Source organism: Colletotrichum costaricense, assembly GCF_030867565.1.
Source record: "Colletotrichum costaricense strain IMI 309622 chromosome Unknown Scaffold_9.1, whole genome shotgun sequence".
Classification (NCBI taxonomy): domain Eukaryota; kingdom Fungi; phylum Ascomycota; class Sordariomycetes; order Glomerellales; family Glomerellaceae; genus Colletotrichum; species Colletotrichum costaricense.
In genome coordinates this window covers 779,087-796,475 of record NW_026848238.1, presented here as the reverse complement: position 1 = coordinate 796,475, position 17,389 = coordinate 779,087, and the positions used below count along the sequence as shown (strand labels likewise).

At 54.3% G+C, this 17,389-nt stretch overlaps 7 protein-coding genes across 7 annotated transcripts; 4 read left to right on the top strand and 3 right to left on the bottom strand.

The window, feature by feature from the left end:
- Window positions 1-187: 187 nt before the first annotated feature.
- CCOS01_09100 (uncharacterized protein) lies at window positions 188-1,203 on the top strand (the record flags this gene model as incomplete). Its single annotated transcript, XM_060457260.1, has 3 exons — window positions 188-660; window positions 764-937; window positions 1,017-1,203. 3 exons carry the CDS (start codon window positions 188-190, stop codon window positions 1,201-1,203), a joined length of 834 nt encoding a protein of 277 aa, XP_060311960.1.
- A 1,278-nt stretch (window positions 1,204-2,481) lies between these two features.
- CCOS01_09099 (uncharacterized protein) lies at window positions 2,482-5,707 on the bottom strand (the record flags this gene model as incomplete). The annotated part of the gene is made up of 4 exons (XM_060457259.1): window positions 2,482-2,603; window positions 2,821-3,166; window positions 3,221-5,507; window positions 5,607-5,707. The coding sequence occupies 4 exons, from the start codon at window positions 5,705-5,707 to the stop codon at window positions 2,482-2,484; spliced, it is 2,856 nt and encodes a 951-aa protein (XP_060311959.1).
- Window positions 5,708-8,826: 3,119 nt separating this feature from the next.
- CCOS01_09098 (uncharacterized protein) lies at window positions 8,827-10,053 on the top strand (the record flags this gene model as incomplete). The annotated part of the gene is made up of 1 exon (XM_060457258.1): window positions 8,827-10,053. The coding sequence occupies one exon, from the start codon at window positions 8,827-8,829 to the stop codon at window positions 10,051-10,053; it is 1,227 nt and encodes a 408-aa protein (XP_060311958.1).
- A 762-nt stretch (window positions 10,054-10,815) lies between these two features.
- Window positions 10,816-11,781, top strand: CCOS01_09097 (feruloyl esterase B; the record flags this gene model as incomplete). The annotated part of the gene is made up of 1 exon (XM_060457257.1): window positions 10,816-11,781. One exon carries the CDS (start codon window positions 10,816-10,818, stop codon window positions 11,779-11,781), a length of 966 nt encoding a protein of 321 aa, XP_060311957.1.
- A 652-nt stretch (window positions 11,782-12,433) lies between these two features.
- Window positions 12,434-12,919, bottom strand: CCOS01_09096 (uncharacterized protein; the record flags this gene model as incomplete). The annotated part of the gene is made up of 1 exon (XM_060457256.1): window positions 12,434-12,919. The coding sequence occupies one exon, from the start codon at window positions 12,917-12,919 to the stop codon at window positions 12,434-12,436; it is 486 nt and encodes a 161-aa protein (XP_060311956.1).
- A 931-nt stretch (window positions 12,920-13,850) lies between these two features.
- Window positions 13,851-15,648, top strand: CCOS01_09095 (uncharacterized protein; the record flags this gene model as incomplete). Its single annotated transcript, XM_060457255.1, has 2 exons — window positions 13,851-15,173; window positions 15,268-15,648. 2 exons carry the CDS (start codon window positions 13,851-13,853, stop codon window positions 15,646-15,648), a joined length of 1,704 nt encoding a protein of 567 aa, XP_060311955.1.
- A 14-nt stretch (window positions 15,649-15,662) lies between these two features.
- CCOS01_09094 (amidohydrolase) lies at window positions 15,663-17,079 on the bottom strand (the record flags this gene model as incomplete). The annotated part of the gene is made up of 2 exons (XM_060457254.1): window positions 15,663-16,904; window positions 16,993-17,079. 2 exons carry the CDS (start codon window positions 17,077-17,079, stop codon window positions 15,663-15,665), a joined length of 1,329 nt encoding a protein of 442 aa, XP_060311954.1.
- Window positions 17,080-17,389: the final 310 nt, after the last annotated feature.

Below are 17,389 nucleotides of genomic sequence, written 5' to 3'. Positions count from 1 at the left end.
GTTCTTTCTATCCTGTACTTTCTCCCGCTGCAACTCTAATACCTGTTACCAGCCCGCTTCCCGAACCCCTTAGCTCAGACCTATCACCCTCAGACCGCAAAGTTTCATCAACAGAGCTGCAGAGAAGAGAGAGAGAGAGAAAACACTCCATGAAGCTGCAGCAGCGCTTCTACCGCGCGCTCTCGAGATGCACATCTCACCCCCAGTGTACGGGCCCCCTCTCTCGACACTATCCCTCCTCCGCCTCCTCTTACTCCTCCTGCTCAGCAACATCGTCCTCGGCAGCACAACAACCACTCTGACCCCGACCACAACCAACACACAAAATCAAAGAAATGAACCAGCGGCACCCCCGAACCGCGCCTACAAGGTCCCGCACCTAACCATCACTCCGGCCCCGGACCCGGTCTTCGCATCGCACCGTCTTCTCCGCGCCCGCCAAGGCGACCCCCGGTCCTCGGACGGCCGCACGAATTTCATCGCGTGGTACTCCCAGTCCGGCGCCTGGGTATCGGCGACATGTCCGGCAGACAATTACTTTGCTGCGGATAGTAAGTTTGGGGTCTGCTGTCCGCGGAACAATCCCTTCTGTGAGATGGCGACATCGTGTGGCGGGCCGTTTGGGAATTATGCTGTTGGGCCGACTGGACAGGCAGACTGGTAAGGACTGACCACTTTCATTTCTTTCCTTTTCATGCCTGACCGAATCTTGGGGATCATGGAAGATTGCGCAAAAAGGACGCGTGCTAATCGGAGAGGGTAGTGGACCGAGCAACACGTGCGACACAATCACCATGCTCCAAACGCAAGGCAGCACCGACGCGAGGAGAATTATCTTCTGCATCGCCATGTCGGAGCTCTACGTTCTCCCCATGACTTGGTACCGCGTCACACATCCACGTAAGCACCCCGGTCCCTTTCCCCTTGACCCCGTTACGTACGAGACTCTATCCTGGACTATTTTTTACCTACGTGTAATTCTAACAACACGGGTTTCCGCGTTCTTCTAGTCCCAGAAGCCTCCGTCGCAACAGTAACGGTGACCCAAAGCACAACGGTGACGGCGACTCCCCGGGCCGGAGGGAGCCGCATGAGTGGGCAAGCCAGCAGCCCCTCACGTTCGCCGCCTGCCATGATAGCTCTGGTGGTGGCTGCGATGATCTCGTGCTTGGCTCTTGCTGTACCATGAGGAAGCCTTCATGAGTCAATGTAGAGACACAGATGGGCCACCGCGTCTTGGATTTAGTTTACCACACCCATGGCTAGGCAAGCCTGCAACTACCCCATATTGAAGACAGTTATGGTGAGCCAAGTTACTAGGGCTGGCGGCACTGTAATCTCACGCATGAGGCAATACAGTTGCAGAGCCCGTTCTTCGCTAAAGAAAGCGGCCATGTTGCAAAGAAAGCAATTAGGCCAGAACGGAAGAAAAGTTAGGGATCATGAGGCAGGGTATTGGACAGTGTAGAAGAAACCACGACGATATCAATGAACTGGCGGAGTTAAACACAAGGTAAACTTACCTTATCTTGATAGGGGCATCACCAGACAGGGACGGGAAAGAGACAATATGCTCGGCTAAACTCCCACACGTACTCAGTACATGACCAGCAGCTTCCAACTGTACATCTTTTTCTAGCGAGCACAAAACGCATAGACCATCTTTTCTTTTAATCGGTATCAATGGAAATCTTTTCCCATTGATACAATCACTAAAGGGAACATTGTTTTCCACGAAGAGTCCAGGTCTTCATAGGCCCGAGGGTACCTTTCTCGTCGGCCGCATGTGGACTCCCTGCCCGGCACCCACCGCCGGGCCCACGCCGGGACTAATCGGCCCAGCCCGCCCTTCCAATCTTTACATCCTCAACCTCCATGAGTTCATATCCCATCGTCACCGCAACGCTTCCCAAAACATTCCAATCCCAAGCAGCCCAAATCCCACGTTCATCGGAGCCCTCTGAATACGGATCACCCCATTTAGCTGCACACATTTGTTTCCAGCCATTTTCCCCATGCCGTAACCGATCCGTGCCTTAGTAGGTACTCTGCGCATCGGTCAATCCGATTTTCCTCCCCAGCGCCGTTTGCTGGCGCTGATTCATCCATACAAGCAGGCCATTGACCTTGAGACCCTTGGCCGAGCCTCGACTCTCACGACGTACTCGATACAGTCTCGATTGCGGCGAAGAAGACATGGAAGATGAGGGCTAAGGGTAAGTACTGAGCGGCCATCCATGATGCATGATGCCGCCGCCATAGAGGTCAAGCTCACTTGAAGCAGTCTCCGCGATGTAGACTTACTATACACGGCCACATGACGTTCTCTTTCTCATTCATCAATAGCACGGGTTGAAAAGTTTTATACATCATATTCTACAGCTCAAATGTTGGCTAGCCTCTTTTGACGTCCGCTAGCTGGCAATAAAAGATGCTATGTATTGGGCATACAGTCACAACGCCCGCAAATCAACGCTCTTCTCAATCCGGCTGTAGGGCAGATATATCGCCTGCGCGCTCAATGCGCAGGAGTCCTCCGCGACGTCCACGGTCATCGCTATCCCCGCGGTCCGCCCCCGACCCAGAGCCGTGAGGCAACGGGCCTGGGAAGCGCCCGCTTCAGATGCTGCTGAGCGTCACGCGAGGGAAACCCTCTCTAGCGTGTCGGAATGAGCCAAGTAGTACAGCGCCAAACTCCCCTATCGTAGGGTACCAGGCGCATTCAGTCGTCCTCCCCACGCCACATAGCGACTTTTGGACCCAAAAAGCTGCTGCTACTCATTATGCCCCTCTACTCTTCTTCCGAATCCGAAGACTCACTGTCATTGTCGTGAACAGGAGCTTCGTGCGCACGACCGGAGCTACCGGGTCGCTCTTGATCACCCGGTTCCTTGCCGTCGTACATATTGCGAAGCCGCTCGAGCTCGGCAATGCGAGCCTCTTGCTCTTGAGCATTCATGGGCTTGTTCTTCTTCGACTTGGACGGCTTATTGGCCGACGACTTTGCCGCTGCGTTGTTCACTGGTGATGCTTCACGTGCTGGTCCATTCGAACCCAAGCCCTGCCCAAAGCTTGGCAAAGTCTTTTTGCACAGATCCCACAACTTGTGAAGCGCCTCGTTGGTGAGTTGGTCGATCTCCAATTCGAGTTCGCCACTGCTATTTTCCTACAAAGATGGTTAGCATATATCTAATGAAGGTAATAAATCGGTTTGTCTTACCGATTGGCCAGTATCTTTCTTGATGATGTCGATGGCACGTTCTATATGAGGACTCTCAAGTTCGTTAATAGCGTTCGCGATAGCATCCTTCTCAGCTTGGTTCATGTTTCGTTGCTTGGGTTTCTTGGCCACGCCGCCACCGCTCTTCTTCGAGACGGGAGCCGCGGCTGCCTTTTTCGCGGGGACATTAGCCGCCTTCGACTTAGCAGGCTTTGGCGGCTTGGCCTTGGCGGCGCTCTTGGCAGGCTTTGTGGTGGTGAGCTTGGCCTTCTCGTCTATGAGACGCTGCCGGATAGTGGTGAGCAAAGACTGCTGAAGGTCGATAACAGCGTCACTAGCGATGTCCGCCGTCTTGTAGAGCTCGGTCAACTGCTTCGTCTCCTGCTCGAGACGCTTCTCCAGGAATGCAATCGTGGCAGCCACCGAGGGATCAACTGCAGGGGCTGGCGCCTCTTCCTCTTCCTCGGCTTCGTCTTCACTATCACGACTTGAGCCGTCATCCACTGGCTTGGCGGGGGTGTGCTTGTTTATCCACTGCTCCTTCTTTGACCACAGACCCCTGAAGATTTGCTCGAGCTGTTGGCCTTGCTCGTAGACGGGCTGACCAGGTTGATTGAACTTGTAACAGTTCTTAAAGACCTGCTTGACATCTGTTTGAAACTCCTTGATACCAGGATAGTCATAGCTCTTGAGCTTGGCCATAATCGTACCAAAGTCCATCGGCCGCTTGATGATGGTAAAATAGGTGGGGATGGCTAGAGCCACGGGATCGACCGGGGACAGGAATGCGAGGTTGCAGGAGGCGTTCTTGGGATCCATCAGTTCACTGACAACCTCGTAGCAGAATTGAAGCTCGATGGGCAACTTCTTCCGGTTGAAGGTCTTGGAGGAGTAGTCGGGGTCGCGATTCTTGGTGGGCTGGATGGCGCGCTTGGGGCGGTCCAAGTCATTCTGGGTCGAGGCACGGCGAACTTGCGGCACACCACCAGGAGGAACGGCATAGGCTTCGGCCTCCGCCTTTGCCGGCGGGCTCGCGGCAGCAATGCTAGGCTGTCTACGAACAGGAGGCGGAGGGGCTGATGTCCGTGACTCTGAGTATCGGGAGGGCTTCGGCACTGGCTTCGACTTTGCGGGCTCGTCGGAAGGAATCTCGCAAACGCGGGTCCAGGCTAACTTAACCACACTAAGCGCCGCGAATGTGATTTCATTGTTGATGCCGTTGAAAGTGACGGAGTTCTTGTAGATCAATCCAAGATCATCCTTGAACTGACGCAGGCTGCTGTACTTGTTGTCGCGCAGGCCTCGCTCAAGCTCGCCGATATCCATGGGTCTGTTAACCCGCATGAGATAGCTCTCAGCAAGGCTAGGCCACATCCTGACAACCGCGTCCTTGAAGTGAGCGCCGTGTTTGGTTTTCTTTACACCCGCTAACACCTTGCGGAATTCTCTCGTTTGGTGAGATGTAAGGGGTTTGGGGTCGCGTGCGGCATCGATCCATGAAGGGAGGTCTTCGAGAGCCGATTCGCCTTTGGCCAAATCGTCCTGCGCGCCTTGGGGCTTAACCTCGACGGTGGACTCGATGGCTCCATCATTCGAATCGGTCTTCGCGCGCTTGGGAGCGGGCTCAGCATCCGCGTCATCTTCTCTCTCGCGAGAAACCTTGCTAACGGTTGATGGCGCCTCCGCCATGGGCACGTCTTCGTCTGCGGGCTTCGGGGGCTTGTCCTTTTCCTTGTCATTGTCAATGGCCAATTGAGACAAGCTTGCTGGTTGGAGATCTACCTCTTGATCAGCGGCAGTCGTAGGAGCCGCCGGCGACTCGTCCTTTGCTCCGTTGACCTTGTCGTCGCTCTCCTTCATTTCGACGTCCTTGTCTTTGGTTTCTGTCGCAGCCTTCGCAGGCTCAGAAGCCTCCGCCTTTTTCTCAGTTGCCTTCTCCTCTGGCTTTTCGTCGGTCTTCTTCTCCGCCTTTTCGACCTCTGGCGCATCGGCCATATCGACGTCGTTGGGAAGCTCAGCAGGGGGGGGGCTCAAAGACTTGCTAGGTTCCTTGCTTTCCTTTGACTGCTCAGGCTCCGCGGACTTGGACTTGGCAGAAGATTCGTCGGCCGGTGCAGGTGACTTTTTGGCTGGTTCCTCTTTCTCCGTTTCCTTCTCGTTGGCGGCAGTTACTTTCGCATCGGACGACGACTTCACTTCCTCATCGTGCTTCCTGTCGCCATTGGTTTTGGGTGACTTTGCGGACTCATCTGCCTTCTCGGAGCTCTTCTCAGCAGGGGAGGTGTGACTGTGGAAGGAGAAGCAATCATCAGCAATTGTGCTCTGAGAGAAGCCGTGCGAACGGGCAAATGAAGTCCATCGCACAACAAACGCAACTACTACTCACCCATTGGTTTCGGGCTTACTATCGTCCTTTGCTGGTGTGGATTCGGTCGGCTTCTGATCCGGGACGGCGCGTTCTGATTGAGGCGACGCCATGACTGCCATATGGTGTTTGAGGTAAGGGCAGATTTACTGTGCGCGACGCAACATGAAGGTAGCGACGCGCGCAGATGTCTTTCAGGTTGCGGCGATGGCGGGATGCACAACAAGGATTCGGTTGGCCAACGTCGGGGATAGCGCCTTGGTGTTGCTGACTCGAGCGGCGGTGTATGCGCAAACCAAATCCTATGACTTTGAAGTCGTCGCGCGTGAAGCAGTAGCAATCGCGTCGATGACTCGAGATACGAGAGGATGTGGCGAGGCAGGGACAGCTGGGAGCAAAGAGCCGGCGCGGTTTTGGTTGTAATTAGAGAAGGTGCGTCGCGATGCTTTTGGATGCACGCGCGAGGCAAGCAGGATCGACAGAGGCGATTGTGGGAGATGGAGGTACCGAAAATATCGCGGAATATCCGAGGAAAGATTCGAGAATGCGCCGACGATGGGTGACGATGCGCAATTGATTATATGGTGGTGTCGCAAGTCGAGGTGATCGTCGGTTGCGGCGACGATGAGATGGGCGAAATGGTTAATCCGGCCGTGTCGCGTCGCGAATGGCAGGTGCGAGGTACTTTTTTGGCGATACGGGAAGGTGGAGGACCTGGGCGGAGGAAATCGCGTGCACGTCAGTGGTTTTTGGCCGAGATGGCGGCGCGTCCTATTTATGAGAAAGAACGAGCTTGGGAAGGGTGGCCCCCGGACAGCCGGTTATCTGGCCTTATCGGAGGAAGGCGCGCACTCGCGACTGGGCGACGGGTCCTGCTTCAGAAGGGGGTGCAGCCTGAAAACAGCGGCAGAAACAAAAAATAAGTAGTGGCGTAGCGTTGGGCAGGAAGCCACGGGCCAGCAACGACGAGACGACGAGAAAGAGGCGGGAAGGAAAGACCGGGGGGGTAGAGGTCAGAGAGGGAAAGAGTGAGTGAGTGAGAGACTCAGAGGGAGAAGGTGGTCAGTGCGTCTGAGTGATCGACGACTGGGGGCGTGGGTGATTGAAGCCAGAAGGGTCAGGCAGGAAAGAGGTCCGAGTGGGAGGAAGCACGGAAGACGGGGAAGACTTGAGAAAAAAAGAGGGAAGAGATCGTGAATTTGCGAGGAAATGGTTGGAAGAGCAAGTTGAAGGAGGATGAGGGTGGACCGGGGGGAGGGGGGCCGCAAGGTGACATAAAATGCATATTTATGCAAGTTGTGGAGGCACTAGCCAATGAGGTGCTTGTTCAGCTCCCGGATCTGGCCTAAACGCGCGAGGCTGGGAAATGTGACTGGGGGCTTGGGATGCCATGTGGACCGTGTCTGCGTGGGACGTGGGAAATATTGAATCTGAAATGCAAGACGGGAAGGCGTCTCTTTCTTGTTGTGTTGACCGATAATTGAGGTTACGGCGATCGAGGGCGGGGATAAATATGAGATTCGGTACGAAGTACGTATGCGTTGCGAACTCACCTAAAGAAAGTTCGAGGCGCGTTTGTGATGCTTTGTTCTTGCCTTGTATCGATTTGTTTCCTAAGGTAGTGTCTAGACACCCATCAGTGGTTAGTATTGGCATCGTAGTCCGTACAAGTACAAGTAATGCAAGCTGAGTTGTGGCTGAGCCTGTCGATCATGTAGGAGATGCGTGAGGCTGGTGGACTTTTGATGAGTGAACCAGGCCAAGGGGCGCGACACAGGCAACGCAACAAATGCCAGCCATCGCGACACCTTGGATTCCAAGCAGGAGAGGCCAGGCGGAGCGCGCGACATCAATTCGTAGGCTGTGCAAGAGCAAACATGGTTTCTCATTTCTGAAAGTACAATAATGGTCCATAGGTAATGGTAGATAGAGTAGTGGCAGATGAAGCCAACGCGGTCCGTCCGTTGCATCGGCAGGAAGAAAACGACAGTAGGGGGGATGCAAACACCGGAGGAATAGCTCAACACGTCGTGTACGCGATGCAATCAACTGGTGATACAGAATAGTGCGAGTATAGTCGTGAGGTGAGGGCGTGTTTGGTGGTAGTTGGGAAGCGTAGAAAAAGAATTGACTTTGTTGGATGCGACGGGAAACAAAATCGGTACGTACCGGAATGATCCCCAATCGAATAAGAGAAAGCTCTGAGCCAACACTGTTCACTCCGAGGTGTCTGTGTCTCTCCGAGGTCTCGTGACAGATCAGATGACCAATGTCAGGCTTCTTTGAACTTTTTCCAGGACTTTTCTGCATCAGAAGCGCGAAATTCAGAATTCGGGGCCACTTCTTATTTGTAGGAACCCGCCAAGTCGCGCTGACCCCAGTCAGAGCTCGACAGATTACCCTTGCCAGGGCATACGACAGGGATAGCTGCAGTCTTGATAACCAATCATGCTTTGACAGTGGATCGCGATGAGACAAATATGGCATAGCACAGAGAGACGGGACCAAGCCTTCCTGAGAACCGTGTCAGCCAATCAATAGCCAGCGCTCATTGTGGCGCACAAGCTCTCGCTCGAGGGTAGCTGGACAGCAGCGTCCATGCCCCCAATCACCTTCTTGTTTACTAGTGAGCTTCTCAAGTTCTGATGGTCCGGCCAGACTCTGTTGCTCTCTCTGTTGCTCTAGCTTGAGGCTTTGCACACCTTTGCGAATAGCTTCCTTCAGATTCTGGCTTGCGCACTGTCGCGTCGCCGCTTGCTTGACTCGACGTGGAACTTGCGTCGGTTCTACTACGCGGTCGTGTTTAGACAAACAGCGTGCGGCGCAGATCCAGACAAATGATTGAGCCGAGAGGCTATAAACAGACTGCCCTTCACAGTCAACATTGATTTATGCAGATGTATCTCTTGACCTCAAACTCAACCACGATGAATGGGACAGAGCCTCCACTTACATAAGCGGCTGGGATGGAGGTATGCCGGTGAAAGGTATTCCCGAGGCCGAGAATCTCGCGACCGGACCCGACACTGATGAGAACAGCCCCACCTCCACTCATTATGTCAGCGAGACCCCCCGCGGGCGGTCATGTACATCCAACCAGAAAAAAAAATTGGTTGGCGGCAGAAAAAAAAAGTTCAAGCAGGTCTGTCGCTGCTGGAGGAGAGGAACTCGATCACGACTTTTCCCACCTTTGTTTCCACCACCCGATTCCCTCGAGATACCCCCCCAAAAATCCGTTACCATGTCATCAAGGCGGAGATCTTCCGGCAAATTCACGGCACCAGTCGTCAAGTCGACGCCCAAGGCTTCCAAGACCACAATTGACGAGAGCAGAGCCGCCGTCTCCGCGACAGACTCTCTGCAGGCCGCACTCAAGGGCAACGCCAACGAAGCGATTGAAATCTCTTCCGGCGAGGAGAGCGATGAGGATGTTTCAGACGAGGAAATGGAAGGCGCCGAGGTCGAGACCGGCAACGCAAAGGAAGCCGTGAACGGCACCGCTACAGAAGAAACCACCACCATACAAACCAAGGCCGATGCCGAGGCCGGCGCCGCAGAGGAGGAAGAGGAGGCAGGGTCGCCTACCTTTGGCGAGCTGATCCGCGGCACGATCGACGTCCCCGCCATGCTCGCGCAACAAGACGACGCCAGCAGTAAGGCCCTCGTCTCGCAGTCATCAAGAAAGGGCCTCGAGCCCGTGTCGTTATCCTCTCTCAGCACCGTCCTCACCCAGGCGCTCAAGACCGACGACACCGATCTCCTCGAAAACTGCCTGCAGACCAGCCAGCCCGAAGGCATCAAGCAGACGATTGAGCGCCTCGACAGCAGCCTCGCCGGCGTCCTCCTCACTAAGCTCTCCGCCCGCTTCCACAGACGGCCCGGTCGCGCGGGCAGCCTCATGGACTGGGTCAAGTGGACGCTCATCGTACACGGCGGAGCGTTGGCGGTTCAGCCCAAGGCCCTGGAGCGGTTAGTCGCGCTACAAAAGGTCCTCAGCGAGCGCTCGCGCGGTCTGCCGAGCCTGCTCGCGCTCAAGGGCAAGCTGGACATGTTGCATGCGCAGATGGAGCTCAGGAACGGACGGACACGTGGAGGTGACGCCGCGAGACAGCTCGAGGACGCGGATGACGAGGATGACGACGAGGAGGAGGGTGCCATCTACGTCGAAGGCGAGGAGGATGCCGAGGCGGTGCTGAACGGCGCAAGGAATGCGCTCCTGGGAATCGACGACGATGATGACGATGAGGTTCCTGCTGCCAACGGCTTCGTCGGTGACTCGGATGACGAAGATGATGAGGAGGAGGTTGCTGCGGCGGAGGACGAGAGCTCGGGCGAGGAGGTTATTGACGAGGACGAGGTCGATCACGACGATGTTGAAGATTCGGATGAGGACGACGACAGCGACGCAGAGGCGGCACCGCCGACAAAGGTTCAGAAAACTGCTTCTTCGTTCGCCAAGAGAAAATAAGGGGATGAGTCGGTTTTCACGGGGGCGTAGAGAATGGTGGGGGTAGAAACGGCACATAGACTTGGCTTGGCCGACAATTGACATAATATTGTGCAATAGGGCAGAGACTGCGTCGTCTGGAGTTCTTGGTCAATCAAAATCAATGGGTATTTGGCAAGCAGCATCTCGTGATGGTGAACCGGGTGACGTCTCCTCGACTTCTTAACGGAGAGAGAGCATTTACGATGTGAGAGTCAACAGTACCATTGTGCGTCTGATATTATCCATGCTCAAATTCTCGGGAAAGTAGAGTCGCCAATTGCTTGGAATATCATGATTGCCAGCATCGCCATCCATTCAGAAGACATTGCGAGTAGAAGCCGTCTTCTCGGACTTCTCGCACCGATGAGACCCGGCTCACCGGCTCACCGTGGCTCCACATTCCCGCTTTGGGAAACGGAGGCACGAACCTCCATGGTCCATCTCCACCGACGATCTCCCCTACAACACCATCCCCGCCAACCACGCGCAAGAAATGCAACCTCAGTCAACCCCAATGCCAATTGAACCAGTGAGGATGAAGCAACATGAAGGCCCATCATATGCTGCCCCTTCTTCTACCCGTATGCCCGGTATCGCGGGGGTGCCGGGGGTAGCTCCTCCAAAAAGCACATAAGAAGCAGCTCTCATCCCACTTCAAAAGCATTACCAGCTCGTTCTCTTGGCATCTTTCCCCAGGTCGCAATCGTGAAGACAGCCTCTCCCCAAAGCACGAACCCGACAATGCGCCTCCATCTAGCCTGGGCAACAGCCCTCCTCCCAACCCTCGCAACCGCTGCCTCGCTCCAACACATCACAACCGACTTCGGCCCCAACCCCACAAACGTCTCCTTCTACCTCTACGTTCCCGACTCCCTCATCCCCAACGCACCCCTTCTCGTCTTCCCGCACTGGTGCCACGGCAACGCGACAGACGCCTTCAACTTCAAGCCCTGGCGGCCCCTCGCCGACACCCTCGGCTTCGTCACGATATACCCCTCCACGCCCCACACCGCAGACTACTGCTGGGATGTTTCCTCGCCGCAGACGCTCTCGCACGACGCCGGCGGTGATTCTTTGGGAATCGTGAGTATGGTCCGCTGGACTCTGCAGAACTACGACGTCGATCCGGATCGTGTATTCGTCACCGGCGTGAGTTCCGGCGCCATGATGACAAACGTCCTCGTCGGGGCGTACCCGGACGTCTTTGCCGCGGGCTCGGCGTTCGCGGGCGTGCCGTTTGGGTGTTATGCTGCGGATGGGTTCGCCGTGTGGTCTGACGACTGCGCGAGCGGGCGTATCACGCATACGGGCGAGGAGTGGGCTGCCATTGTGGAGGCTGCGTATCCGGGGTACGCCGGCCCGAGGCCGAAGCTGCAGGTTTTGCACGGGGACGTGGATAATGTGCTGAATGTGACGAATTTCTACGAGGAGATCAAGATGTGGACTACGGTGCTGGGGACGGGGGCTTTGCCGACAGAGGTTGTGGAGGATGATCCTGTTGCGGGGTGGACGAAGAGTGTGTATGGGACGAGGGGGCTGTTTGAGGCGTTTTTGGCTCATGGGATTGATCATAATATTCCTGATCAGGCGGATGAGGTTGTTAGGTTCTTTGATTTGGATTGTGTTGGGGAGAACTGCTTCTCGCGCAAGTCGTTGCCTGTGCCGGGGATTTGTGCTAAGAGCCGGCGCTCACCAAAGGCTTACTAGCCTACCGTGGATATATTGAAATGGATGGGCGAGTAATTATCATTCAAGGAGTATTGAGCTACAAATCTTAAGCGTTGCTTAGATACATGCTATGTATAGTATACTTCATTACCTAGTGGCTTATTCTAATAGTTATCTTGAGTAATTAGCCTTGGCAGCGTAAGTCTGTTCTCTACGGCCGCGGCCTTTCTAAAAACGAAGTCAGCTTGATATCGGAGTCCACTAGCTGAATATTCATACTGAACGACCGATACGTACATGGAGCATTATCAGGTTTATCTAAGTCGATGCAAAAAAGAGTTCACCCCCCCGGTGCTGAGCTGGGGGCTACATCTCTTGGTGCTCATGCTGGGAAATTTGGTGCTCATACTGGGATTCGAACTCGGGGACTCGCTAAGCCTGTCGTCGAGTAGGCTGGTTGGCGTATAATATGATTGTTGACCATGAACCATTCCACCACCCAGCCAGTTTGACCCGACCCGTCGACCTAGACGGGCGCCTGCTGGCTGGTGACGGGAATGAGATTGAGGGGACCTATATGACTTTCTCACGGAAGGTGCGGGCCTGCCTAAGGTATCCATCTAGCCGTAGATAAACCATGGAATACGTGAATACTCCCAAGCATATCTTGCATTGACTACTAGGTAGATATTTACCAACAAACACCAGACTGCGTATGCCCAAAACTCTTGACATCATTCCAAGCCGGCGCCTTCTTCGTCTCATTCAACACAACCATGGCGCAATGCTTCGCATGCTCCCACGCATGAACAACCATATCCGCCTTTGTACCCAAATTCAGCGCCGCAGCAGCCTGCAGCAAAAGATACATGCAGTGCGTCATGTGATGTCCAACAGTCGTCCAAGCCGGCGTCAAAATCTCAAACTCATCCAGCTCTTCGTCGGAAATCTCAGCCCCCGGTTTGCCGTCGTCGTCCCTGTAGAACTGAAACGTCGGCTCCTCCTCGCCGCCGCTCAGGGCTTCAAATACGGCTTGTCGGGCGTGTTCGAAATCTTGTGTGCAGGCTGGGGGCATCCATCTGTTGTGCAGCTTGTTGAAGGCGCAACCTCGGCGTTTGGCTTCGATAGTCGAGTTTCCGCACCAGAAGTGTCCTTCGGCGACTTCGGCTTCTTTCATCCACTTCAGGACGTTGTCTTCGCCCTCTTCTGGTTGGGGGTAGTCTTGTCGACTTAGTTTCGAAGTTGAGAGCGGGAGCCAAGATAGGATTAAGGCTAATAGGAGCAGTGCTGTGGCAGAACGCCATCTCCAAAGGGAGGCTTTGCTTCTTCTCAACTCTTGCGCCCATGCATCTCCTGCATCTCCCTTTTCGTCTGAGTCTTCTAGTAGTATGTATTGCAAGTTTTTAGAGGACCACCATCGGTGTTTCTTGGTCGTGTTTTGGATGCTCTTCAGCCGCCCCTGCCCTTCGGAGGATCTTCCTCGGTGCTCCTCTCCACGTAAAGTTGATTCATCCATCATCACACGACTCGACGAGATTATTTGTTCTGTTGGGTGGGTTCCGCTTTAGATGCCTCACATACGACAACTGTGTGGTCCAAAAAAAAAAAGAGACTTAGTTCGTCTTTTCTTTGGGGAAAGCTCTCAGTTATCACAATTCTCTAAGTTGAGGTCGTCTGAAAGTTGACAATCTCTAGATAGGATAAGTAACTTAATACCTAGGTGGTCTACTATCATGCTAAACTATGATTGTTCGTTCAATTAACTCTCGGTCCGAAGACTATTAGTGGCCAATTCGGACCGCAATTCTCCACTCAGGCTAAGTTGGTACCCCAGAGTTGAGATAATCTTATGCACGATTCAGGGATCAGGAGCGTCAGCGACAGTAAGTCGTTAACTCCGGGATGATGCAATTCTCCTGTATCTCTTATCAATAACTTCTCTCAACCATCGCACTCTCTTGCTTTTCGTTCAATATAGGGCCGTCTCCCCCCCGTCAACGCCATGCCACCCCTCACGTTGTTCGATCTAATTCCTTATTGTCCAAGGTCTCGCGCCGACGACTGCGCAAGCGATTGAGCAAGACACTTCACAGGCATCATCGCCAGCCATGCTCGACAACACGACTACAGTATCCCGCCGACGGAGTCGATCGACAAGGGGATGCATTACCTGCGCACGATCCAAGGTCAAGTGCTCAGAGGACCGGCCTTCATGCCAGCGATGCAGTCGCCTACAGCGTCACTGCCAGTGGCGTGGAGATCATGTTCCCCTCCGAGAGCGAAGGCGCGGGTTTGGCCCTGTCAAATCTCGCCTTCAGTACATGCCTCCTCCAATATTGCCCTCGAAGGAAATATCTAAAAACACTGTCCAGCAAAGGGCCGAAAGCGACAAAAGTCCCCTTGATTTGGGAGGGAGTCCCTCAACGACGTCGGTGAAAGAAAACGAGTCGACAACTACGACTGATCCGGTTCTAAATCACGCAGCTCACTACGACAAACGCATGGCCTTGAATGTTATATTTAATCAGAATATAGTGGCATCACCTCAAGCACTGCTGAGCACTGGACACATACCATCCCGGTGCTCGATTCTCTTTGGCTCCTTGGAGCAGGACGCTCTCTATTTCTTCGAGAACGTCTTCTCAAAGTGTAGTCCCAAGACCTTCTTATGGTCCAAGTTGGCCATCCTGCTTCATCATGCCTACGACGACGCCACGGTCATGCATTTGCTGCTGGCGTCATGCCTTGGCACCGTTGCCCGGAACCACCCGAACCGTTCAGTGTTGGCCACGGCCAAGTCTCATTTCACAATGGGAACCAACAGCTTTGTCGACGGAATGCAACAGCCGATATGTAATCATACAAAGACTTTGATGGCCTTTTGGCTGTTGCAACTCACGTACCGTGCGATCTGGGATGATAAATGTCGTCGGGCTATGAAGAAGCTCAGCTCTGCAGTAGCAGACTACGTCCGCAAGCATCGTCTTCTGAACCTCTTCGATGCCGAGGAGTCCCCACTCCGGAATCTCTCTAGCAGCCCATCTTCTGAAGAGAAATCCGCTGTTGATTCGGTCTCTTCTCCTCTGGCTCTGCCTGCGAACAGGAGTCTTGTCGCGAGTCTCCTGCTCTTCATAGCGTATGAAGACCTGGACTCTGAATCTTGCGGCATTGGAGGCAACGTTTCTCGCCTGGTACTCTCCGGCGATGGTGCATCGCGCTCCCTGTTTGCCTGTTCCCGGAATGTCCACGCTGATTACTTCGGGTCGATGTATCCTTGCGAGGAGTTGATGGATGATGTAGAGCGATCAAAGCCCTTGGAGCTTCACTTTTTCGCAAACATTTGTCTCGATCGATTGCATCGGGCCCAAGCATCCATTATTGACGAAGACGAGTTGAATGGCATAGTGACCACGCTACATCGTCTACAAGAGGTAAGACAGTAGTCTTTCCTATATCCCTTTACATCTTGCAGACCCCATGTTGGACTGGCCAATAACAGCGGCTGACTTCCGAGGGGCTGAGCAGGAATATTCGGCCATATTCCGCTTGGCAGAAGCCCCCAATCCAGCCGATGCAAAGTTGATCACAGCGTCCTACAGCATCATTATCCATTTCCATGCTGTCCTCGTCAGTGTCCTAATTGCCATGGCCTCTGCTTCACCATCCGAATCGATTCAACAAGATCTTGCCGTCGCCCAAGACGATCTCCTCCGGGTGATTTTCCGGATGGTTACACAGAGGCCAGAGAGACCGTTCATGTGGCGGAACCAATGGGCTGTCTTCATCATGGCGAGGCAAACAGACGACGCGGTTCATCGGGATTGGTTGGTACAAAAGCTTGGTAATAGCAGCTATGCTATGTTACTTAAGGAAGGCAGAGAGCGGAACCTCGGTTTGCTGGCCTAGCTAACAAGTATGGCTCAAACTCCGTTGTCACAAGAGCAAAGTTTCTTAACAGGTGTGCTGATCTGAGTGGAGTCCTTCGTGATAAGAGACATCTCCTCCTCAAGAGAAATCTCCAACCTCCTCTCCGATATAGTTTCTTCGAACTCACGCTGAACTTTGGATGCCACCTCATCGTCGGTCAAGACAGCCCATGCGGACCTCGCCAGAGCCTTGGCGATAATAAGACTTCGTTCGTGTGCCGATTCGGCTCCGGCAGCTTCCGTGAAGCCGGCAGTGTGGTTACTCTGCCCTTCCTTGGCCTCAATCCCGTAGATAGGATGGATGACAGGCACAACACAGCCAACGTTCCCTTGGTCGGTAGCCCCAGAGATGACCTCCTTGGTGTCGACGTCGCACCACATGGGAATGCCCAAGTCTGCCGCAGCGTCCGCAAACACCAGAGAAAGCTGCTTGTTCGGGCGCAAGGGCGCGTAAAAGACATCGTACTCGACCTTCATCTCGCAGCCCGTGGCGATGGCGCCAGCGCGGTAATTCGCAATGACGCGGTCTCGCAGCTCCTTGGTCTTCTCAATGGTTGGCGCGCGCACGGTATAGTCAACGGCAGCAAAGTCGGGAATGATGTTGCTCTTGACGCCGGCGTCAGTGAAAATGCCATGGACGGTGGAATCTTTCGTCATCTGCTGCCTCATCATACTGACGCCGTTGTAGCCGAGGACAGCAGCATCGAGAGCGTTCACGCCCTCCCAAGGCGAGGCGGCGGCGTGCGCAGCCTTGCCCTTGAACTTGATTCTGAAGGCGGTGGCAGAGACATGATTGACAAATACGTCACCGTATCGCCCTTCGTTACCGTAGGTGAACATTGGGGCCGGGTGAGCCATCACGCAGGCTGCGACGCCGTCGTATGCTCCTTTGCCTACGAGCATGCCCTTGCCGCAACCACCTTCCTCGGCCGGAGTGCCTAGAAATCTAACGCGTCCAGGCTTGCCGGACGCCTTCAGGGCGGCAACTGTGGCGATGAAGCCAGCTAGGGATGCGGTGGCGATGAGGTTGTGGCCGCAGGCGTGGCCGATTTCAGGGAGCGCGTCGTACTCGGCGTTGAAGACGACGAGACGGCCGCCTTCTCCGTAGTCTGCCTCCAGAGATGTAGGAATTCCGTATGCGTGAGGGGTGACTTTGAAACCAAGCTTCTTGAGTACTTCGACGAGAGCATCGTGCGCGTGAAACTCTTGATAGTTGAGTTCCGGATGATGGAATATCTAGAACGTCGAAGCCTGGGTCAGCTTGGACAAGTTTGTGCTGACGTCCCTTTGCGGGACACAAACGGCGGTGCTTGGGACTACTCACGTCTAAGTCGACCTCTCTCAGCAAGGTTTTGGCATCGCTGATGGATTTATCCATTGCACCAGCGATCTCCGGGGCAATGGTGGCCATGTTGGGAACAAATTGAGATGTTAAAGGAAGGATACGAATGTTCATGTTGGCTTGGTAGACCTGAGAGGAGACAATCCTTTCTGCCGTTTGATGAACAGGACGAACCTCGTAACTTGGACATGCGGAAGGGAGGCCAGCTTTTATGGAAATTCAGGTCTGCCCAGCACAGAACTGATTTGTGCCTTGCTGACCTTGATTCCTTCTCATAAGGACGCTGGAGCATGATTGCGACATGTTGCGCTCAGATGGTCGTGATATTGGAACCCGGACGCCGATGAGATGTCGTCGATGACTGGTCAGAATTGCCGAC